Here is a 26,575-nt window from a genome sequence, read left to right on the forward strand (position 1 = left end):
ATAAAATACAGGCATATTACAAACATATAAACATCTGTTTAAACAAACGACCACGACAAAACCTCTAGTCAATGTAAGCAGACGCACACAACAGTAACCGTCTTAGAAAAGACGGCTCAAAATAACGATGTCTTAATAAACGATTATTACATACCTGCCACGGAGGAACACGCTGAGCCGATGCCCTGTAACATCCTCGCTATTAATAATACACTGTAACTTTCTCCTACTGCAAAAACTGTTATATAGGAGATAATTATTGGAAATTTGTTCACGAAACTTTACAATAATCGGTGACTTGACACATTGTATTGAAACTTTGTTTACATTTATTACATATTCTTACATCATTTTGAAGATATACTCATATGTGTGGTGGATTAAAGTGCAAACAAATTAAGTCCAAATTGACTGAAACTGTACTGCTAGTTAACAACCCTGCTCGGCTCCACACCAACTTTCATACCGGGTATCTGTCACATTCCCATACTCAAGGAGGCGGATTCGCCAGCGCGCCTGATTTGAAATCAACTCAGAGCGAAAATCACTCTTATGTCACGTTGTGATTAACACACGAGAATGAGATTAATGATTGTTTATTACTTACTTATTGTTGCAATGAACATAATAATAAAACCTACAAACATGGGGATACTATAACCAATTCTGCAAAAAAAAATAGTATTTCGTTAAATGGTGTACATAATGTTACGATGTTATGATAAAAAATCGCACGTTTTAAAGCAAAAAAAGAGTAATTTACGAAATCCAGATAATCTCTCAAACAATTCTTAGCATGAACCATGTTCAGTACCGAGTGATTTGTACGAGGCTGTCGGTAAAATGACCATATTAAATAGTATGGTTTTTAAATATTATAGACCTGTGCCCTAATTGGGTAATAACAAACACGAATATTGAGAGAAGACCTACACTTTGAAACCAAGTTAAACTCACATGAAATTGCCTTAATATCCTAAAATAAAAGATAATTTTTTGGTCGAAATTCATTTTAAAAAGCATAGGCTATTCGCGTCCGATTTGAAGTTAACTGGGGATATTTTAAACGTGTGTTCATAAGGATAAAAAAGAGACTTGAGATGTTGATCCTATTTGAAAATCGTCGTCTTTTATAAATATCACCATTTAAGCGGTATTCTGGGTCCACTGATGTTTGGATGCATTAGTGTATTAATTTGTAGTTATCAAAAAAACATAGAAATTGAGTATTATTTAAATGACCTGAAAAGAACACCTCATCTTTTAAATTATGTATACAATGTTTCAATAGTATAAGTCATAGCGGAGATAACTATTGTTGTCATATCGCAGTTTCAACGTAATGATACAGAAAAAAAGTTGGATTAAACGGAATAGACGGATGTCCGCGCAGTGTCAGTCGTCTGATACACCCAGATTAACTTATTGACTTATATGCGTTTCGAGACCATTCTCGATTTTAATTTGTGTCTAACGATGACCCATCTGGGTCTCAACAAAATCGCGTACTAGTAATATCTACGACATAAGACTGGTGGATGTTATCACACTACATGAATTCAATTTCTATAGTTTATGTATAATTTAGTTACTAAAAAGCGGGTGTGACTTTCCGAATTCCCGCTCTGTTTTGTGGTGTAATACAGCAGCCAGCATACTATTAATTCAAACGTGACAATATATTCATTCTGTTGAACATGGGACTCGGGGATGATAAGGGAACGCCTAAGTTAACTGCAATTTTATCGCTGGAATACCTATATCTACATATATTCGGCCTGTTTAAGACAACTATAATATAAGTGCGTGTTTCCTTGTGACGTCTTTACACTCTACGACGGTGTTACGACCATTACAGGCAATCCATTAGCTGCCTCAGTCACAAACACAATATCCCGATCCTATCAAGTCAGAGAGTCCACTGTCTATTCGCCCCACACATGAACAACTGATTGCAGATCACACCAAGCCTCATTCATAGACAAACTATAGTCTGAGTCTGAATAACCCAATTAAAATGTCAGAAGCCCCATTGACGAAACTCGAACGAATACTACGTCCACCGTGAGTAGAATATCACGTGTTAGTCATGTGATTAGTATACCCAAGTTGCATATTACAGCTTATGCTAACCAACCATTCTCCACTGTGAGTTATTAGTTCTATAATATATGTTAATATAATAATTTGTTATCGCGAGATTAAAAATAGGCTGTATGTCTTGAAATTGTAATATGTTTGATAACAATTTGTTTATTGTTTAATGGCCTAGTAATTTCCATTTCTTTGTTCATTAATTATTGATTTCGATTGAACTTGATCTCAATAAAATTCGTCATACTGTTCATTTTTTTTCATTGTTATGTTATAAAATGGAACTCATTTCATCTGTTTGCTACAAGTGTATTAATTGATGTTTTTAGACAAGACAGACAGGAATATGTTGGATAAAAAAAAAACCAGCTGTACATGTTGTTTGCTCCTGAAACAGGAAACTCATATTTAGTCTATATACTATGTACATATAGGATATACACCTTTATAATGCGATTAACATTTTATGTGAGAAAAGGTACGTGCTACAAATGAACACACTGTACGATGTATGCTAGCGACTCACTCATCTTAAAATAGTCTTCAAAAATAGCTTGTAAGCTTATTATAGCATAGTATCGTAAAGTTTATTTTATTCGTAACATACTTCAGACGTTAATGACCGCCGAAATCTCGTTGAGTGTGAGAACGCAACGAGGCTTGTTTTACCTCTCAAATAGTGTTTCATTTTCTCGGGTGATCTCATTCATTGTTCAAATTACTATGGTTACGTAGGTCAGGAGAACAAAAAAAAAACTATTTAACTGGAAAAACCACGTCACGGCGGTCATGTTTGTCTAAGGTCTACTTTCATCTCTGATTTTATAACCCCTGATCAGTGGTTTACATGGTTATACATATTCTAATTTTTTACATGATTTCATTGTGACAAGTAATGAACAAATAAATTACCGCACAACTCTCCGTCCATCAAAATTATAAATAAACTTATTTCTATTTACCATAATACGAAATTATTTGATGGAGACCAGAGTATGAGATTAAAACACAATCGTAGCATGAACAAAAAATAAGTTTTTCACGAAAACGACGATAAAGCTAACATCATTTCCTGAAGGAGGGGAGGGTGTTTGCGAAAAATACGAAACGAGTAAAATATAAACCAAGATACATTTCAGGTTGTGCGATTTAATGATGACAGCCACCAACGCTGATGAAAAACAACTAGAGGTAAATATTCTTTTAAACGTTACCATGGTCCAAATGTAGAAAATATTGATATGGATGAGTATGATGAAGAATTAAGAGAATTATGAAATTAAGAATAATCTTCACAATACAATTGACCTAATATTGAAGTGCACGATGCACCGATAACATAGCAGTATACATAAAATACACCCTGACAACAAGCACGACGACTTGGAAGGTAAACACGAATACAAGATTCAGAAGATTAAATTATTGTCTGTATCAACAAATATGAATTTGTATAATTATAATTATTGATGTACTGTTTATAAACATGAATACTGGTTTGTCATAATTTATTGTGTAGGTTACTATTTAAAGATAGCCGAACTGATATAGTACTTTTTCTTTTTTAGTTACTGTAGTGAATTATGTTTACAGCATTGGTTTTAGAAAAAGGTTAAACATGAAATAATGATTTATCGCTGTGTCCTGTGTAAACTGTTCTCGAAATTGTTTGCATAATATTTAGCCTGAAACAATACAACATAATGATGTTGACTCATACTCCAATGAACAATGGCATACATTAAATATTGATATGTCATTTTTACCGATCTCTCATGAATTAAGATTAGGACTCATTCACTTAGCAGTTGTTCAAATACGGTGGTTAGTGGTAGTTAGACTTTTAAATTAGTTGTCCTCAATGAACGAAATTTAATTCATTGTTTCTGCTACAACTTGTGACTGCATATACTGTTGTTAAACATGTCTTTTTTCGCGAGCATGTCTTTTTAGCGAATTTAGCGAGATAACTCATTCGCTAAGTCAAGATGTCGCTAATGACTTTATTATAAATTCAAAATGTCAAAGGCTTGGGGATTTTGTACAATAATTCAGAACATAAAATTCTGGGGCGCTTCCTAATTACACTTGACAGTTTTTCTTTGTTTTTATGGAGGTGATAACTGCGCATTTGTTTTGGCACGCAACAGAAAAGTATTGTGAAAACATGAAATCAACAACGACAAGAGAGATTCGCTAAATCAACATTTCGCTATTACCTCATTTTACAACAATTCGCTAAAATTGCATGTCGCTTTTCAACATGTTTTACATTAATTTGTAATAAATGGTATGTTTTCACACATAGTCGAACGTCTTTGTTTACAGCTATCCTGGACTATATCATTCCGCTCATACCCTTTGAACTTATCGGTACTTACCTATTCGTTAGGGGGCCAATAAACGGATTAGCTATCAGTTGAATGAATGCCTTTGATGCAAACAGTAGTCCGACTTCCACATTCTCGTCACGCAAATCTTGTCCATAACTACTACGTGTATAAGCGTCATCAGTCACGTTACATTCGGGAAACCAGGCACTGTTAGCCGAAGAACACATACTGGAATTATATTCACTGGTAAAATTTAAACTATGTCTAAAAGCGGAAGTGACGTTGGTGGTATTAGTAACGGTTTCTCCGTGCCCATCTATGAAACGCACTTCGTCTGGATGTTCAAGTCTGAACAAATAATCTGGAATTATGGGAACTGTATGAAAACAAAAGAAGCGTTTATCAACTCTTGAAAAGAAAACGAGCGTCTGAGCACATAATTGTTATTAGTTGGTAATTATAACAAATTAAATAAAAACGTTTGTGTTTAGAGGACTAAAATTGAACAGTTGAAAAGGAAATTAAAATGGATGTCTGGTTCTTTGAAACCTCGCCGTCGTACTGCCGTTGAAGGCGTGATTTACTCACCTACTGTTGTCAATAACATGTTGTCCAGTAACAAGGCAACGAATACGATAAATAGTACAAGGCGACGCGACGAACGAATCTGGACAAAAAATCCATGCCAAGTGAACTCTGAATGCCATTGATAAAGTTCTTGTCTTTTCACCTCAAACCATGATGAAAGCCGCATCGTGATTGTTTAAATAGGGGAATGTGAGTGCCTCTGTAAAGGTAAAACAACAAAAGTTGTATGATTGTTTCGTTGGTGAGACTAAAACAAACTTCGCCCGGCACCATACTGAATGTTGAATCGTCTGCACTCGTTATTACTGTCACGAGTATGAGAGGGGAGAAGAGCATCTTTTCCTTTCCGATTAGTTAAAAAAACAGCCAACATTCTGATTATCGGCGTGGGATGTGTTGAGACTAACGTCGAACAGGACGCGGAGCGCAGAACTGTGGCGATTTACAGTATAACTTATTTTGACAGACTAAAGTCATGTGCAATTAAGGTGGTGTCAACGAAAACAAGTCTAAATACGGTAACATGTAATTAAAATTAACTGTATTAATCGTAAAAAAAATACATGGTTATATTGCAATGTACGAAATGGAAGAGGAATCTTTTATTTCGTATTTCTATCGCAATGGGGGTAATTATTGAACAAACTCATTTCCGCATATGTTTTACTACGCGCTACGAATGTATATTTTTCGTCCACATTCACGATAAACATCTCTATTGCGGCGTCTTGGTGAAATTTTACGCATGCCTCGAAAATATTAAGCCCGAATGAATTCGGATGTTTTAATCGTCTTCTTTGTCGTAAATAACTATTTATTTGAGTTTCAACATTTTACCGATTTTTTTGCCCGGGCTGAAATGCGCATACTATTATTACTAATACGAAACTAATGCTTCAAGGAATCGCTCTGAGAATGCGTCGTGAAAGCGAAAATGGACAAAATAAATTAATACAGATAACTGTCTGAAACATATGTTATTTTTAATTGAGCAGTTCTTCTATGGAACACGCTTCGTTTTTTTTTTTTTGTTAAGCACGAATAAAACGATCCCATTGGTTTTTACGCCGCCATTTTGTATAATTACGCTGAATCGAATTCTTGTTGTATAGCGACAACGAGAGCGTGCACAGTCTACTGGGAGCGATTGAAAATCTCCACATTTTAGCGTCAGGTGTAATTGCCACTCGTAGCTTGTCTTATTCGCATCGGCTACAGAGAAAATGACATGCTGCGTTGAACACACAATGAAATTACCATGAGCCTACATCGATCGACCACACAGGCGTATTTTTATATTCGGGTGTTCGCGTGGCGATGAATCAACGAATGCAATACAATACAACACAAGTAAATATGTCAGCAAATCTAAATTTAAAGAATGGTGCGTGTGGTTATTGATTAACCCGTTCTCGGCGCGTGCCACTAAACGTATTCTGTGACAACATTAAGATCACTATAATGATATATATATATATATATTTGCTGTGGGTATACACAATCGGTCAACAACAAGTGTACTTCGCCTCTGTAAATCGACGGTGGTAATTACTTCGAAGGACACCGTGTATGTATAATATTTAATCCACAAATCTGGAGGTGGGATACCATCAGATTACTATAGCAGTACAATGCGATGCACAGCTTCTAACGATGGGCTTGTATGTATGTACGTGATTTGTAATATGCGTTCAAAGAAAACTTTGGGTTTCACACGTGTGAGTCTAACACAGATTGAATACAGGCAATTTCTGAGTAAATCACAGACGATGGCAAATCACATCACAGTCGAAATAAAACCTTTCTATACATTCCTCCAATATGTCAGCGCCTAAATCCCAATGTAGGATAAGTTATGTTCTCTCAGTCTCATTTGGTCGTAACCTAGTATTTTCTAGTTAGGGCGCTAGTTTTTCCTGTGTGTCATTGAGACGGTTCTTAGTTGTCATAGCTACGGTGAATAGAGTCATTTACGTTCTCGACCGTAAAATTGAAAGACCGTGAATTTTAATTAGACTTTTTAAAAGACTGACTTTAGATTATTGCGAACAGTAACCTGCCACGTCGCGTTCAGTTTGTGTCTTTAAATGTCTTTAAATGTGATTTAAGCCTCAAATCGGCAAGGCACTGCGAGGCACAATACTACGAAGTCGGCGAGCTTCGTGGATTGTTATAGTAGATTCGATATCTATTCACAGTGGAATAAAAATTATGTTTAGCATAGAATAAAATCAATAGCATGTTGTTATAGTATCGCGTTAAAGGAACGCGCGCCTCGCGTAAAAAAATAAATCTAGATAAAATAACTTAAGATTCTCCTGAATAGACATTATTTCAATTGTATCAAAGGTATTTTTCTGGATGGTTGGCTTACATAGCTGCTTCTGCGTACACGACATGAGGGGAATGTCATGGGTCGCCAACAGCGGGTAAATGTGTACAGGAAGCAAGATGTATAAACGAATACCTCGTGGGATTCGCCTGTTGCCAACGATTCATGGAATTGTCAATAGCATGAGATGAAATCGCATTCTCTCTCGAAATGATTACATAACTGAGTAATTCAAATGCGTTATTCATTAATATAATGCTTATTTAATTAATAATGACAGTGTATTGTTTCAATTCTATGTTCCGGTTTTATGAAATGTACACAATGAGTGGCATTTTTTATTGTATCAATTTAAATGCCATATAACTAGTTTTTCAAAACGCCGATTGGAAACTAAAAAACACTAAATCACTGAATTGATGTGAAAAAAAAATAATAAAAAAATGTATTTATTTTTCAACCAATATAACAGAAGAATGTATAAATTAATTTTGTCATCTCGAATATTAACGATGTATTAATAATAATTAAAAACACCAGTCACGTGTTTCGAGATATCAAAAGAAAACACACGGGGTGTGCGGAGTAGTCATATAATGATCTTATTAAGTCAGAGTTTAAATCAGAGTCAACAAAGCATTTACTATTATAACTATAAATACAGTACACAAACAGCACTCTATATCAATAAACACTGATCAACTAGGCACTGTGCCCTATTGTAAGCATAATGCTGCAATATGCTTTCTATCCATCAAAGCAGTAGATCGGTAATTGGAACGTACACTACTAGCAGGCATAATAAGATTCCCACATTTCAGTATTTTATTTCTCAGTTAATAATAATAAAGAACAAATTAAATCGAAATATTTACTAGTTTGTTAACTGACATGTTATTCATCGCCTTCATAACCACGTACTTGCGCAATACCTATATATTAGATTTCCTTAACTGAACATTGATCGATTTATTTGCTGTACTGGCATAGAAGAATATCCATCAAGGTAAAAAAAATCAAATAATTCTAAGACAAAGACTGCATATATACACGATGACATTATATGTACTCACGTGTTGGGAATTTACAGACCGTGGTTTGATTCTTCAGTCACCTCAACATGGCTTTGACACAATTACAGCGCGGTATAAGTTAGTTGCTACTCGTATCGACGAACATGAGACTTGCCACTAGGGCATAATATTAAAATTTTTTCCTTCTTGGAGGCAATTAACATAACTTGAATGGAAATACGAGCAATTATTTGATTGGCTGGACTGCTGACAACGGTAGCGCAATTGTGTGACGTCATATCCAGACACTGGTTGGGTAGGAATTTGGTTTTCCATCTACTACAGTTGATAAAATATATTTGATTTAATTTAAAACGGGATTTTTTTCAGGGTTTATCTGTGGTAGGCATGGTAACAGTGACTCACTACGTCATCCAAGTTTTGATTTGTTTTGTAATGTAGTTTGGCAGAGTTCGTCATGGCCATGAGATTTATTTCTGAAAGCGTTAAGACTCCAATCTACACGTATTATTTGTGAAAAAAACAGCGGATTATTTAACGTTTCGCCGTGTAATTCATTTATAAGACAGAAACACTTATTACTTCCGGGTACCAGCCTGTAACGAGAGGTGTTGTACCCACTGTACAACCAAGAGATACGGCAAGATTAGATGGCAATTTGCTACATTGATACATGTTTAAATTTAAAATTGAACTCCATCATTTCTCCCAACTTAATCTCTAATTTGTCTATATTATTGTTTATATTATTTAATTACATGTGTCTGCTACATGGATAGTTCCTGTAGTCTTCAAATCAGTCAGATATTTTTGGATCGTTTCTTTTCTAGAAGATTTAATAATTACATATTATTTCAGCAGTGACATTCTAAACAAAAAACAGAACATACGAGTAAATGTTCAACTATACCTTGATAAATCACTATGTGACCTACTGTTTGATGTTCTAATTGTATCTATAATCCGGCATTATAAAATCGGACTATGTTATAAACTCGGCTGTAGTGCGGTAACAGGCTTATGCGATAGTCAAATACCTGCTTCGAATTACGGTTTTTTTAAATATCAAACAATGTATAAAACAATATTTGTTTTCTACATTATTCTGATCTTTATCCCGGTCGCCACGTAGGCCGCCATTACCAATCTCCTCAACTGCGAAGTATATTTCATTCGCCTCCCATGTTTGCCTACGTGAAGCGCCTCTGAATTAACAAACACACAGTGCCGTGTCACGACCTTTGCGAGTAAAGTAGCTGTTTCCTTGCCTGGGTGCTGTTAACACAGCGTGGTTTAGCTTATATTTATGTTCACAAAACCCCCGGATGAGAACGTATATTCGTATATGCCTTTCAATGATTGTGTGATTGGGGGATGCGACAATGAATGTATGAAGTTTCGAGAATAATCGATGTCAAGTGCGGCGTAGGCGTGGTCCAATCATGATGCCATGAATGAACAAAATTGCACCAGGAACCATTACTCAGTAATTTGTTAGCAACGCCGTGAAGAAAACACTGAATGCTATGCCGTATATTCGCGTTGGCGTATCACTATTATTTTACTGGTATTTCTCTATTATTGGTAGTTTTGCTGTAATTTAAATAACGCTGGAATAGGGTAGTAGTGTATTTAATTCGCCAGTTAACAATGTGTAAGCGATTTAAAAAAAGCGAGAAAAAAAATAAAGCGAAATCGCTCCAGTATACCAACCATCAAAATACCAGAATAACAATTTTAGTTTTTTAGGTCGATTTATTGTGCATATAATGTGTATCAGAAATCGTCATTAGTATCATTATATTGGTGTGATTGAAGTTCACATATTACCTCAAAAATCTTGTTTGCCCCTTACTGTCACGGTGATTAATGAATAAATATCTTGAGAAGAGGGTCGTCGTCGCCCTCTAAATTAACTCGTTTTGTTTTGTTTTCTCAGTATTATTAAAAAGAATCGTTTAATCTAAAACAGAAACGACTCAGTGGGTGACCATTAGCAATGCATATGAATGCCATCATAGTTAATTTACTTTGATATTCTGTATACCATACCAACGTTTTCTCATTTATTCGTGAGGCAAATGCTAGGCTGGAGGAAATGAGTCGTGAAAGGCTGCGATTGAAGACTATATTTTTTTTCACTACAATTGACTTATATTGGGTTGTTTCCAATATAAACTTCGAGTCTGATGTCGGGCTGTGCTCTATTCATATTTCAATGGTTTAAGAGGCGGTCTATTCAAGTGGATTTAAATGCTATATACGTACACAATAGAATTTTCTGCATTTTCATAGTTCTATTCGATTGTGTTAGTGTTTTTTTTGGCAAGCTGATAAACATGAAATGTTTAACCCCAGACTCAGGTTTAACATATTGTATGCGAAAAAGACAGTTCTGTGCAATGTTATAAATAAATTACATGTCTATCCATTCGATGGTCACAAAATATGTAAACTTATAAACAAAAATACACTAAAATATATGAGCTATTACGTCAGTGTGATTCCACGGTTGCTGACAGGCACAGACTCGCTTTATTTAGCAAGAACCAATGGGTTAATCTGGTCGAGTGTCTGTACGTGCGTTGCCTCGAAGGCTGGCTGAAACGGTTCAGTGATCCGCCTAGTAAGTATTATAATACAATGATTAAAATAATTAGGCTAAGTCAAATTGCTAATTAAGTATGGTATTTGGTTGAAGTACGAATTATATAATTATATCAAGCAGACGACACTCACCAGAATTTAACTAAGAATGAATGTTATTTAGTTATATCTCTCATAGATTATGGAGTGAAAATAAAATAAAGCATCAAAAGATGGCCTTCAAAAAAATTAACAATTCGAGAATTAAATGTATTTTGTCTACATGACAATTGTCGGTACAATACAATTGATACTTAATTACATTGTATAAGTAATTAATATTCATCATAGTTATGGGAGGTATTCGTGAGAAACACGTCAGAAAACATTTCCATTCACATGTGGGTGTTATATTTGTTATTCTCCACTGGCTAACAACCGAAAATAAAGACTCGCGTCCGACATTACTGTGACGTCACTGGGGCGCCGAATGCACGAAAATAGAACGTCTAAAAATAGAACGATTTAATGGGTAGCTTTTGACATCCTAACAACCGAGATATTGGGCCAGTGATCATGCTACATTTTTCTTTCTTTTCAAAGTTCTATCACATCTTGACATTTTGAACGTCAGAGTAACAGGAAGCCTTTAGGACGGAAACGTCTAATCAAAAGATTACACACCGACCAATAATGAAGAATAGAGGATATCTGCGTTTGACATGGCTTAGTGCATCGCATTATTGAATCTGTGATTGAGCCAGAGACTCTATCGACGACTTTATAGAATTACTTTTAGAATAATGTTCACTGATTTGTCACCGGCATCTGTCATTGTCGAGAGCCTACGAAACAACCCTCATCGATTGTTTTGTTCTGAATTTCGAAAGTGGGGAAAGAACGTGAAGCAAATGTGTAAGGCTATATAACTAGAACGACCACTTCGCCATATAATATTCAGTTTTATTATACATGAAATTAAATAAAAATTGCATTTTTTTTAAATGTCAGCTCCTGACAACTATATACCACTGCGCACTTTGTTACATATTAATGTTCTTGTAGAATAAACATCCAGTGATTCACTACTCATAAACTCAACCCACTATACAAACAAATCTTTCCATAATGACATTAACAGAAAATATGCCATACCTAGCGTACGTTGCATCCAATGCATTGTCGTTTTATACTTCGTATTTTTTTATTTAACTTTATTGGTGTGGACGGAATAATTCAACTGGAATCCATTTTCGAAACACAAGCAATTCGTGTTTGCTGTTTTAAGAATCCTGGCTCAGTTATTCGATAGATTGACCAATTTACCAAATAATATCAATACTATAGACACTTGGTATAAGTGTGTTATGCATTCTTAGTACTGTATGCGATGTGGTTTTCTTTAACAAATAATCATATCTTATCATCACCAAAGGCCCCCGGCACACCAAACGACCATTTAATGCCAAATGCTTAGCGTTGGTGAGAAAATCAACTAAACCTGAACTTACTTGGTTTAGCGAAACGAGAATAATTTCAACTAATATAAGAAGACCGGCGGCATTGCAGCAGTTGCATTGAAACACTGGCTTGATAAAGCTTTGGTTTGTGGTCTGTATGTGTGTATGAGTGTCACTTCTAAATTTAATTTTCAATTATCCATGTATTACATTCGACAAACAGAAGAATTTGCGTCACTCCAACGTTTGTAAAAGCTCTGAAGGTAACTGAACCCGGTAATATAGAATTTAGAACAACAATTTGACTAGGCATTTGAGTAATTGGAAGATTTTCAAAATGGAAAAATACCAACAAATTTTGTTTTTTCTTTATCTCACCTATCTGAGTTACAATGATCAATGATCAACCGCTTATTTTGATATATTGATTTCATGCATAATTTGAGACAAGCGTGACAAGCTATGTGGATAGATAACTAGACGAGTTTAGAGACCGTTTCCCTTTGTGCACGCTACATCTTGTCTAAAACACATGAGAACGAGTTGCGATAACCGACTTATAACACGATCAAAACAATAAAATTGAAAGATTCGTCAAGCAATTTGGTCAATTGCATGTTCTGTCATTTCCTCATTCATGATTCAATACCTGGCGTGTGAAATGGAAAGTATCGAATACGTATATTTGCAGCGTATCTCTAACCAAATATCCAGTTAGCTCTGACGTTAGAGTCTTTACCTAGTACCTTTGCCAACTCCTTCTTCAATTTAGAAAAATACTAGCTCTTTGTGAACTGCAGATCATGCACTTTACTCAAGTTGCAAAATATAGTCAATTTACAATCTTTTCAGAGATTCATAGTTCTAACGGTTTAACATTTTTGTATGAATACAATCGTAGTGGTCCACAGTCTTCATACGAATACAACTGCAGCGGTTTACAATCTGCATACGAATATAATTGCAGTGGTTTACAACCTGCATATGAATACAAATCCAGTGGTTTACAATGTGTATATGTATACAACTGCAGTGGTTTATAATCAGAATATGAATACAACTGCAGTGGTTTACAATCTGCATATGAATACAACTACAGTGGTTTACAATCTGTATACGAATACAACTGCAGCGGTTTACAATCTGCATACGAATATAATTGCAGTGGTTTACAATCTGCATATGAATACGACTACAGTGGTTTACAATCTGTATACGAATACAACTGCAGCGGTTTACAATCTGCATACGAATATAATTGCAGTGGTTTACATTCTGCATATGGGTACAAATCCAGTGATTTACAATGTGTATATGAATACAACTGCAGTGGTTTATAATCAGAATATGAATACAACTGCAGTGGTTTCAATCTGCATATGAATAAAACTGCAGTGGTTTACAATCTGTATATGAATACAACTGCAGCGGTTTATGATAGGAATATGAATACAACTGCAGTGGTTTACAATCTGCATATGAATACAACTGCATTGCTTGTCTGTTTTGCTCAAGGCGGAGGCGATTAATCTCAAACATATTGTCGAATTTAGTATGTGCTCAGATCATTGCAGCTGCATTGACTCAACGTCAATACTAAGTGTACTTTGTAGTTTACGGAGTAATCAATCAATTGGTGTATCAAACAATATTACCTTTACAGTTTACAATTGTACATCATGAGACAATATGGCGCCCTATAATTTTATAATACTTACTATTAAACAACATTGGTTGTATCACGTGACCCGCAACACATTCCAAAAGAATGAGTTCAGAAGCAGATCAAGTACATATCTGTTTGCGATGCCTTCTTGTGATTTGTCTCGTCGTATGCCTTGATATATATAATAAGCGAGTGAAATACTGGTTATTGGTCTATCGGGTTACCAAGCGTGATAGTATTGTGTCGACAACAGCTTGATAAAATCAATTCTATTTTCCAATGTGTGTGTATTGTGTCTGTGTATGTGTGTACTTACTATAACCCTCACTTCGGCCCTGGGGATAGTACTGTCACGCCACCCCCTGTGTGACAGTGACGCACCATTGTGTATCGTGAATTGAATGGGAAACGTTTGGTATGGATCGGTAATCAAGACGTTCTACGTGTTCTATTAACGACTACGATTTTCAACGGCTTTTATCACACCCCGCGTGAATAACTCAATGTGCGTCACATTCAATATGTTGTATTATAAAACATCAAATTATGTATTTAAATTTATCGTGATTGCGTCCAGTTTCACCGTGATTATATTTCTTAATTTCACAACCATCGGGGCAATAATGTGTAGCGTTCCCTATTGGTAAATGTACCAGCACGGTTATAGTAATATAAGTAGTCAGTATAAATTAGTGCAAGTGTTAGAATTAAAAACAGTCAGTCTCCTCGAGTTTAGTGTTTATGAACACCACGACCAACCAGATACATAAATATATACGACATCTAACTACTTGAGTGGTCGTTGCGATGACAACCGTGTCGTATCAGAACTTATTATAGGGCGACATTATGCCCATTCACGGATTTTTGAGACTGGAATTCTTAACAACAAACTCCTCCGACGCCCTGTCTATTTAACTACCTCTATTCATTATCCTAAACATTACAATGACTTTGTTGTGTGGAAAATTAACTTTGATTGAAATTAAACGTAGTGATTTTTATACGATTGGTATACATAATAAATAAATAAATAAATAAATAAATAAATAAATAAATAAATAAATAAATAAATAAATAAATAAATAAATAAATAAATAAATAAATAAATAAATAAATAAATAAATAAATAAATAAATAAATAAAATAAATATTTACATACGTCTGTTTGGTAAACAGAAAAGTAAAGTATATCCTTCTCAGTACGTACGTACTGACTGACTGACTGACTGACTGACTGACTGACTGACTGACTGACTGACTGAATAAATGAATGAATGAATGAATGAATGGACGAATTAATGAATTACTTATTATACAATTGTTCATTGAATTCATAGGTCAGTGTATATAATTAACACATACTTGTTAACTATGTTCATCGTTTAGCATATGCAAGCTATCATTAATTGGTGATATACATATTTTTGTGTGTTTAAGAAAACATACAGTAACATATTGTCTTGCGCTTGATATACATATTATTAATTCTACAATAATATTTATATAATATATTATAAGGAAGATCTCAAACAAAAATTAATTGTCGTCATAACAACTAGAGTATGTTATACATCATTGTCAATCTGTTTTCGGTTAAAATGTCGAAGACGATTAACCGCCTGTTGAGTCAGACATACTTAATTCATGTACGGCTCACGTCTGAGTGTCATGTGTACTCTCATGTCTATCGTATCTAGGTTACAATACGTTCATCAAACTATTGCTTTTAAGGTGGAAATGGCATCAAAGTCAACTATTAATTATAAGGAGTTAAAATGATGCATATAGTATAACGTTGCCTAAAGTACTCATGTTTTGGGTGTTCTAACGAGTTTTATTGGGGGGCTACCGGATCGAGTTCTCATGTGTGAATATTTCACGTGTAATGTTTTTTGTAGAAAATAGTATTTAAATGATAAGACGTAAATTCGATCAGAAATTTAAATGTTAAAATAGTATATTACGAAAGGGAATATTTCTGAATTTAAAAAAACACGCCAAATTACACTGAAATGTAAAATCTGTATGTCAGAACAGGTGATATGTTTAGTATATCAATTAAGAACACTTCCATCACCACTTATGTAGATGTAAAATATGTATGTTAGAACATGTTATGTTTTAGTACATACATTAAGAACACTACCATCAACATTTAATGGTAAAATATGTATGTTAGAATAGGTTATATTTTCGAACATCGATTAGAAACACTTCTATTAAACACTTACATGTAAAATCTGTATGTTAGAACAGGTTATATTTTAGCCCATCAATTAAGAACACTTCCATTAACGCTTTAAGGTAAAATGCATATGTTAGAACTTTATTTTCAATTTAGTACATACATTAAAAACACTACTATCAACACTTAATTGTAAAATCTATATGTTCGAACAGGTTATGTTTTAGTATCAATTATTTTTTTATTATACAAAACTCCATAAACGCTACAAATTGCCACGTGATTGTTAGAGATATAATCGCGTCGTCACCAAGGAGCTAGCTGGCTACATTAAAGTAGTTCCTACTCACAAGTGAGACAAGGTATAATATCATACTTCGTAATTTAAACATCATATCTGACGAAACAAATGGTCATGTCTCGAATCAAGGAGCAAGGTATCAATCATTCATGTTCCTCTATATTGTACATGACTGGCATTTGTATTTACTTCTTCGATCGTCTATATGTGGTAATTAAGTAAAGAAGTAAATTAGAATAACAATTAAGTAATTGTTTTAGATGAGGTACAAAATAAAAATGGCATTATCTTGGTGATTCTCTGTTAGCAAAACAATAATTGAGAGAATTCGAATCCAGGAATACTCAAATACTGAAATATAAATTTAACTCCACTAACGTGATCGGCAGTAGGTCTTTAAATATGGGCTTTTAGAATCTGAAAAAAATCTTATATAATAGTGTGTATGTGTGATATATTAGTTTATAATGAAATTTGCGTCATAGTCACAGGGAAAGAATGGAACATTATTTGAGAAGCTAAAACAATACCGTGTTCACACGTGTGGCCAAGAGCCGGTTTGACTAACTTGGTAAACACTCGTTAGTAGTGGTTTTAATTGATACTGTGTTCATACGTGTATAACTGAGTCGGCGTCGTTATCGGCCGCCATGTTTCTTTAAAATACTTGCAATGAATGGAACTCCAGAGCAAAGCTGACATTGAGGGCATGCTTTTAAGGCGGCGTGATTGTTCACACGTGCTAAAGCAGTTTCTGTACCGGTCGAGACTTGCCATTTTAGGCCGTCTTAAACTAAATCGGCGTGGCACCGGCTTATCTTGTTCATACGCGTTTCAACGCCAGCTTAATTATAAAGCTGGTCTCCAAACCGGCTTTTTGGTACACGTGTACGCAGCTCGGTCACAGTCTGTCTCGGCGAGATTTCGGCCGCCATTTGCAAATAAGGTCTATCAGTCTATTGATTAACTTTTACAACCTATACTAAGCGATTATCGTCTTCTGATAATACGAGTTTAATGTATTTACGTTTTACGGCTGTGGCGTATAGATACGACCAAATGTGTGTGTAGGTATAAACAGTTTACCTGCATGTTCACATTTAAACTGTCTCCCCTCACCACCCGATTTTAATTGGAGGTGTGTACGAACTTGATTTGACTTGGCTCTCTGGGGTCTGTATTAGACTAAATTGCTCCGTTCAGCAAAGCATGCGCAATTACTTACTCATAGTTGTTCAATTAGTCGTTTCATCGTCAAATATAGTTTATTGTTCTCTACGCGGTGATAAACTTACTGAAGTGTTCGCGGGCGTGATCATAAAAAAACTTCCCTTGTGGAACGGGAGTTGAACGTCCGATAATGACGTGATAATACGTTTGGAACATTCGGTCCTTATCGCCAAGGTATATATGACCGCTGAAACATAACGAGGTTGTACGGCATACTTGGTGCGGCTTTTATTTCTCTGTGCAATTACGCTAGAATGTTACTAAACTCCTCGTGAAATGAAGATGAGGATAGAATATGGCTACACACGCCAATTTGTGGCTGAATTTGAGGGATATTGATTTGCAATCGCCTCGATTCAGGAATACTTGACGTATGTTATGACAACGGCGCCGATAAAGACTAGAGTTAAATATCAACTACATTTGGGTATTTTTTTTTTCGTTGCTCGTCATCGTCGATTTTTTTTTCGTTGACAGCATTACGTTGAAAATATTATTTATTATAACAAACACGAAGTCGATTATGAATCATCATAGCTATGGTAACGTCTTATCTATTAAAATTGGTCAAACCTCAAAAAATAACAGAGGTTACGTTTACGAAACATTAATATCATGCATGTGTGATGCAGACATGTAAAGTGATGCACAGTGCGTGGACGTCTCATTGAGCCTAATTAATGATGTCAATAATAAGCGTTCCCTGGTGAGATCCGAAGAGCAAGCGTCCATGAAAATATTCCGTTACGGGATCACAATTTCCTCTAGTCTTTCCCATCAACGTGCAGCACTCTTTACAATCACAGCCATCATTCGTTCTACTGTTTGTTTGATGAATCACCCAATATATTGACACAATAAGAGATAGATCTGTTTCCAATCAAAATATTTCGCTGCATTCGGTCTATCGCGCTATGTCCGTATTTCGCTCACGTAATATGGAAAATAAAAACCGCGGATTTAAAAGATTAAACACGATTTTCAATTCAATTGCGAGGTTGCAGTTAAATAAATATAGTCCCTGTATATAATTTGACCCTTAGGAATAATAGTATTCACCTCACCTGCAGTATCTTTTCCCGAATTATTCCTTGTGTGATCCTTCTATCTCTTCTTGGAAGTCTCCTTATGTGTGCTTGTATCCGTGATCAATCACACCTTGATTCAGCAAGTGTCTACTGCAGCAGCGCAATCGTAGTACTCTGATGGATGCACTTTGTGATATGTGACCGGGAGCTTGGTATGTGCCTTTACTCTGCGCCGGCTACTATTCGAATTGATCGATAACCGCCTGTTGCTCGTATCCGCCCTACGACGTAGTTAGACTTGAGTGAATTCAATGGCTCAGTCTAATTACGTTACTGTAAAGACGGTCACTGGGGGCCAAATGTGAAATAAAAGTTAATATAGTCACCATGAATTTTATTATGATTGTGTTGTTATTAGTGTTTGGCAAGCTCTCACCGGTGGCTTCCTCTTCTTTTTGCTTTATCGCTAAATTGCCTTTGTCAGCTTCCTTATGTGTGCTCAGGTCGCAACCATTATTTATGGGTAGGATTGGGTCTATTTCTCGAACTACAACAGATAAAAGCGGCGCGAATTATCCTTCTTATATCAAAGTATGTGGCAAAAAACACAGACTTCCGCTTTTTAGGTGACTAACTAATCATGCGATTTGAGATTTTTTCGAATGCATTGTGTAGTTATGATGTGGTGAAATGAGACAAGCGAGAGTGATTTTTCAGGTGTGCCACGAAAATACGATACACTCCTGTGAACGATTGTCAAAAATTGCAAGGCATGATTTTTTATGATAATAAATTTATAATAACTTAAACGTCTTGTAAAGAGCAAGAAATGAAAATCGCATTACGATATATTACGTCACTTATCATGGTGTATGGACAGTTACTATGGCAACGCATTTTCTAAGCTTATAGAGAAGAAATGACAAATATATTAAGCATCTCACTCTTTTGTTGAATTACATACTTTCGGCGTTGATGGCGCTTTTAACACTAAAGGTCACATCCGCAATTAGTACGAGATTTATAATAATACATCCACTGCTACTGCAGTATTGTTGAAAATCCCCAAGAGTGAGGTATTACCCAACAAACAACTTGAACCCTAATTTAAATATTCTCATTCGTATGACCCCTGAACCCACATACATACTACAGGTCTGTGCGTTCTAGACAGTTGTTGAATCGACGCCGCGCGTTCTAGGCTGTTGTTGAATCTACGCGGCGTAGCATAGGTATATGAAATACGCGTATACGTACTACTAGTATTACATAGGTGAAATAAATAATATCACTAATTCATTGAACACCACGGGCTCAAATGTAAATAATCATACCTGATATGATCAGTGAGACCCGAAGGCGAACACCGACTAATTTGTCTATGGCAATCGATAATGAGCTTAGCTTGTTCCGCCATAGATTCATGGTATATAGAGAGGCATACTTGTCTCTATCTCAACTCAATGCAACATGTCGGAGTTAAATGTGCATTTCCTTTTCATTTCATTTCCACAAATGAATTTTTATATAATTAAATTTAATACCTCCAGTTAAAATATATTTTAAAAAGTAAAATCTTTCTGTATTATTAATAATGATCGCCATCGTTTGACAGAATGATTGAGAAAAAGTAAAGTTATCGACATCCTGTTCTTCGACCGTCGAGATAGTTTTGACAACAACAATTATTTTTATTTGCCGATTCATTGTAATAAGAACCCTACAAAGACGCCATGGTGGCACTGAAATCTATTTAATAGCACCATCTTACATACACGGACAATATTATCCCTACGTGGTTCCAATAACAAGGAGAGATAATATTATCCTCGACCGTGATCCCAAAAGTGACGAAAATAATACTTTCTTGTCCCAAACAAGGGGCCAGATATATCTCTGAGCGGCCCATCACTGAAAAGGATAATATTATCTTTGATTGGTCCTAATAACAGAAAGATAATATTAAGAAGTTATGTACTACAGGTTGTAGTAGTTATTTTTATTTGTTGTGGTAATTATTAGTCGAATACTGTTGTGTTGATTATAATTGTACCATTTCTGCAGGTAATATGAATTATTCATGGGAATATAGTTCATTGTTGCTAGAAAGTACTATCAAGTAAACTCATTTTTATCGTACCTATCGATATTTTCATGCTTACTGCTACGGCGTCAGGAGTCCGTCCGTCGTATGCCATGATGGGAAAAACAAGTTCTTTTGCGTACCGTTTCCTTGGCGACTGCGGCCTAGCCTTAGTTTTATTAAAATTCGAGGTCTAATTTATTTAAGTCGTGACAAAGCAAAAACTATAGAGATGATCAAATGTATAGAAACATATAATTAGTGGAATGGGTTGGTGAATACAGTTACACATCTTATATAATATGAACAAAGGAACGTCAATTCGTTGTAGAGGCCAACTGCCTTTATTGATAATGAAATCAACACAGTCATGTGTTCACTGTGGCTGACAACGTAGAATTCCAGGCGCGTTAAGAAAACGACAGGCCTACTCAAAGCGACTCCCACTACCCTATTCAGCGGAAATTTCTCTCCGGAGAAGCTCTTTAGTTTCCGTGGCAACGTGGTCGTGACGTCAGCGTCATGTCGCGTTGTAAAGGGCGGCCATTGTGACCGTGTTATTTAGTAAATGGACTCAAATGAAATAATGACTGGATAATAAATCAAGCCTTTGGATTGCCTCTCATTTCTCATTCAATAGCCTTTGATTTTTACTCCACAATTTCGCTTCCCCCTACTCGGCGCCTCTGTCTAGGGAAACCGACATATCGAGCATCTCAATGAAATCCGAGTAATTGTATCATCGCGGGATAACGTGGCATTATCACTTCTATTTGCACACACAGCACCACCTCCCCAGTTGTAAATATTATACTCTTTTAATTCACCAGAGAAAGCAGGGTTAATGTTCAAGGGATGACGACTCCTTTGATAAACAAACACATCTCGGAATTCAGTTCAAGTTGTTGGCTAAGCATTGTAAATTTCTTAGTGACAAAGATACTTTAATTCGTTGCAATATTTTCTTTATAAACAATGGTTTCTTTGTGAATCATTTCGGCTTAAGTAAATCGTAATCCATAATTGGTCATGAGGGGCACAGCGTTCACGTGGTTGTAGATATCCGTAGGTGTTTTTTTTCAATCACACAAAAATCGCCGCCAACATTATTTTTTTTTTTACTTCGAAGTTTTAGTTTTTTCTAACATGGCTTTGACGTTTTCACTAATTGGATCGCAGTCTGGCCAGCTATCATCAGCATATTTATTTAAAGAGTTAACGAAATGAATCGTTGAACTGTCATTACATGTATTCAAATATACGAAAATCGAATAATAGACATTCAAAGTTTACCACGTGACTCTAGTATTCTTGTCACGGGATTTCACGAAGGTGCAGAAACACTTCTGCTGTCTTGCAAAATCTAGCTAATTTCTGGATAGGATTACTGTTCGGGGAAAGAATAATATCAGAGTTGTATTGTGTATGCTTCATTGCAGTTGTATGCACATAGTACGCACAGTAACGTATTTCCATAATATATATATATATATATATATTGCTGAAACCCACTCGATGTCTGCTGCATGACGGGAGAGAATAGTTGACTTTCCTTTCACTGTTATGTCTTGCGTAGTGTGTGATAGACGCGGATTGGACGTCTGCTGCTAAAATTTTACCATTTCGAAATGCCGAGCTTGCAGATGGGAATATGGCGTTGTGATATACTTACTTCAGCAGAATTGATCATCATCAAATGTGTGGAAATACCCAACAAATATTTGTCGAATCCTTTGTCCTGTTTTAGGTTCCTTTTCACGCATAACGCGGGATCTTGCAGTGAACGGAAAATAGTTTATTGGACAGTATTTGGAGGCAAAAACAAGTCTCGTCGCTCTCTCTCTCACTCTCGACGAGATATTGGCGGCCATTTGAGTCTAAGGTATATTTTTACCAAAATAATTAAAAAATACAGATATTAATTGAACGGATAAAATGTTGCTCCAAAAATATGCCATGTGATTTTTATAAAACTGTTTGAATTGAAAGAAAGGGAATATATTTACGATAGATTTTCTCAAGAGCACCGTACTACAAAAAAGGTATTGTCTAAAAGACAACTCACTGCGGCGTACGAGGAACTCATTATCTCACTGTGATATATTTATAGAGAACAGAAAATCCGTACTAAGACAAAAAGATATTGTGAAGGCCCCGCGACAGTTGAAATAAAAACTGATTTTTAGAATAAATTGGTTACATTAATTGTTCAAAAGACCATTTTCCGTCCAATACGAGATCCCGTTCACTGGACAAACAAAGGTTACGCGAGATCTCGAAATGAACGGAAAATCACCTATTGTTAGCAAAGACTGAATAAAGAGCCATTATATTGTCGATTGATTGGAGAACTGAACCATACACAGCTCTTAAAAAGTTGGAAATTTAACTAGAAAAAACACGCGCAATTACCCCGGAAACCGTGATGTAAACATATAAAGTATTTTTAGAATAAACTTCCAATGAATAGTACGTGTTCTTCAACCATTCAATAACTATCTAAACGATATCGTCTTTATTTTTGATAAACGCCGGATACCTAATTAACACAGCAATTGTTCTTGAACAATGAAAATGATGCTGATGTCACGCAAGTGGAAGCAAACAAGCTTTCATGCAGTTAATGATCGTAAATTCATGTATGATGAGTCACGTGCACTCCAATATACCGACCAATCCCAGCGCTGACAAACTCAGCGATTCGCACCGTGACGAAGTCAATTCTTCTAATGAATTATTCATGTATTGTTCTTGAGTTCACTCACCTATGACGTGGCAGTTCATTGTGTGAACACGTGCTGTAGTTTTTAATATCTTTCCAACACATACTTCGTCCCACATATCTATCATATATGAGTGAGATTTTGATGCATCGATGCATTCTTTTCAGCAGTGACACATTGAATCACTGTCCGCATCATACAAACTGCAAAGCGCATCGGTGACAATTTACCGGCGACGCGTGCTGAACTCTACATCATGGCTTCTCGTCAGCTATAATTTCAATAACATAAAGATATTATGTTATGCGTAAAATGTTCGCATATCCTCTATTTTCCATTAAATCCCCAAAATATTTATAATGATAGTCTATACGCCGAACTTTTTTGGATAAAGCATTATTTACGTAAAAATCTATTATAACATAATATGCGCCATTTGCAGAATCGGACAATAGATCAACTCAAAATTTTTAAAAAGAAAAAGTCGAGATGTTGGCATGAATATCACATGAGTGATTCGTATCAATCTGTTCTTGTGGGATCTTTTGTAAAAAAAAAAAACTACCTAACCACTCGGCCATCACAGCACAACCAAAGAATTGAACCATGTGAATTTTGCTAATAATTTACATTAATTGTTAAGCAAGGAAACATTATACAATATATGAGTGTACGATAATAAACCGACCACATCAATTTACATTATATTTAGAAATGAACTCACATTAAAATAAGCGATGGACAAAAATAATAACTGAAAAAATTTATATTTTTACAACAATTCCATAGAATACAATGTTAAAGAAAAAATTGCATTTTGCAACAGTTTTTAAAACCTAGATTTTTGAAATAATTCAGGAAAACAAAAAGTAGCCCATCATTAACGATATATAATTTATAAGTCGCTTTAAGATATTACATAATATCTCTGCCATAGAAACTCTTAGGTAAAAGCGTTATAATACTGACAAAATGACAACTATCTACTAAAATGCAACTATCATTTTCACGAAAATTAGGCTGGTGTCCACCCCGACTTGTATTGCTGTGCGGTACAGTTTATTGTAAATTGAATAAATTCTGGTTATTTTCAAATATGAGTAATGCGATTTCCATCATCATGGTATTCAAGTTCGCTATTCGCTGGTTGTTTGTAAAATTAAACAAAATTTAAAAAAAACACTATATCAATCACCGTATTATATTTTAAAGATGTAATTCAGAAATATTATTATATAATTTTTAGTCAACTAGTTATTATGGAATAATTATTTAATTTCGCATAGAGACTTTTTCGATACACCCGTATCAAACTAATAGTATGTTTGATTTACTCTGTTAGCAGGCTAAGTCGGTGGGTTTCTCAGCCGGAGTTGTGTGTAGATATAGAAGTTGCCGGCATTTTTCGTCTTTTGCATTCATAAGTGGACAAATAGTTCTATATAGATTGCTCCATATTGCTATTATATACGAATCAGACGAAACTTTTACTCAGAAACTTGAGAGGCATGTCACAGATCAAGCGTTTTAACAAGAAATAGTTGCTAAGCGAGGCAGGAACCGGCCATTTTAACTTGCCAGCAACACTTTTTTTTCTCCTGTTTTGGTGGTTTTGTGACTAATAATATTTTTGGATTTGAAGAAATTTCTTTTGTAACACCTGTTTTCTTCGCTTTTTAGTGTTTCAGAATAATGTTGTTTGGAAAGGAAATAATAGTATGCCCGAGAGCCGGATGATCAAGACTTATGCTGTTGCTTTACATTGCATTCTTTAATTCTCCAATCCGAATTGTATTACAATGATTCTTCGGGAAGTAAACGGCGATATTGTATTGTTAAACAAAGTACGTTATGTTATGTTACTGTCTGTCATTATTTTAATATTGAAATAGCGTTTATACAATGGTGTGTTTTATGCACCAGAACTATGGCATAATGTGAATTTACGTACTAGATTACAATAAAATAATTGTATTTCTCCGTAATAAAATAACATCATAATAACGTTTTTTTAAATTTAAGCGTTTTTTTTAACAAGCCTAACTCATCGAAGATACTTATATAATACTCAAAAATTACAGTATTATTATATTTTATAACATTGCTAATAAGTTAAATATCTACAGCGTAATTATGCTGTTATTTTCTAACGCCACAATAACGTAATGATTTAATAACGCTATGAAGTTGGACTCTTTGTTGTTGTTATAATGACGAGAAACGTAATATTGATCGATTTGATAACAATTACTACAATTACATTTTCATTCATCAGCTGCGTGCACACATCGTCCTAATTTCACATCGCGGCGAGCTTGTATTTCGTGAGTGTTACTATATCAGGTTATTATAATAAGAAGCGGCCATTTTAAAATAAATGGCGTGAAAACAAACCGTCAATCACCGGGACGGCAATGCATTTCGATAAATGAACCAGTGGCACACGTGTTTAATATTGACGTCATTCAACAAAACAAACGACCAGGAAAGGATACTGTTTGAAAGTGTGAATGAAAACCGGCATGGGAAGTGGAATTTGTGGAAGGACAGTAGGAACTAGTAGTCTATTGGACGGAGTGGCGTTTGGAGAGAGGTTGTTTATTTTGCGAAGAAATTAAAAAGTTAGTTGTTAACCAAATATTCATCATGAAATATGTTATCATTAAACATAGTGATTGTATTCTGACAAAACTAACATGATGTGACTCCAAATAACTCATTTACCCAAGTCCTGGACTTTCACGGAAGTCGATTATTTATAAAGATTTCTATGTCATGTTTTTTTTTCCAACAAATATTGTGAAGTTGCATATTGTGACTCGCAACACTTCAATTTAAGACCATGACGTTTATTTAGGACCAGGAGAGTCCAGTAGACCACTTTCCCGGATGTCGGAGATAAGCGTTTCGCGTGCGCAGCGCACATACC

At 35.2% G+C, this 26,575-nt stretch overlaps 2 protein-coding genes across 4 annotated transcripts in view; one reads left to right on the forward strand and one right to left on the reverse strand.

Moving 5' to 3' along the window:
* LOC100367975 (synaptic vesicular amine transporter) overlaps positions 1-19,296 on the reverse strand; it is a 40,491-nt gene extending 21,195 nt beyond the window's left edge. For 2 of the 3 annotated variants that reach the window (XM_085504417.1, XM_085504416.1), the window contains exons 1-5: positions 8,421-8,515; positions 5,016-5,214; positions 4,476-4,803; positions 608-666; positions 155-238 (exon numbers count right to left, since the gene is read on the reverse strand). In XM_085504417.1, the coding sequence (XP_085360543.1) occupies positions 155-238; positions 608-666; positions 4,476-4,803; positions 5,016-5,181 (637 nt within the window). In that variant the 5' untranslated portion in view covers positions 5,182-5,214; positions 8,421-8,515. Of the gene's footprint in view, positions 1-154; positions 239-607; positions 667-4,475; positions 4,804-5,015; positions 5,215-8,420; positions 8,516-18,876 lie in introns of those variants that run through there. The other variant, XM_006815404.3, reaches the window with a different exon arrangement.
* LOC144350255 (uncharacterized) overlaps positions 1-26,575 on the forward strand; it is a 40,336-nt gene that overhangs the window by 7,761 nt on the left and 6,000 nt on the right. The gene's annotated exons all lie outside the window — the stretch shown is intronic.

This window comes from Saccoglossus kowalevskii, chromosome 10 (genome assembly GCF_978046115.1).
Source record: "Saccoglossus kowalevskii chromosome 10, keSacKowa6.1, whole genome shotgun sequence".
NCBI classification, from domain to species: domain Eukaryota; kingdom Metazoa; phylum Hemichordata; class Enteropneusta; family Harrimaniidae; genus Saccoglossus; species Saccoglossus kowalevskii.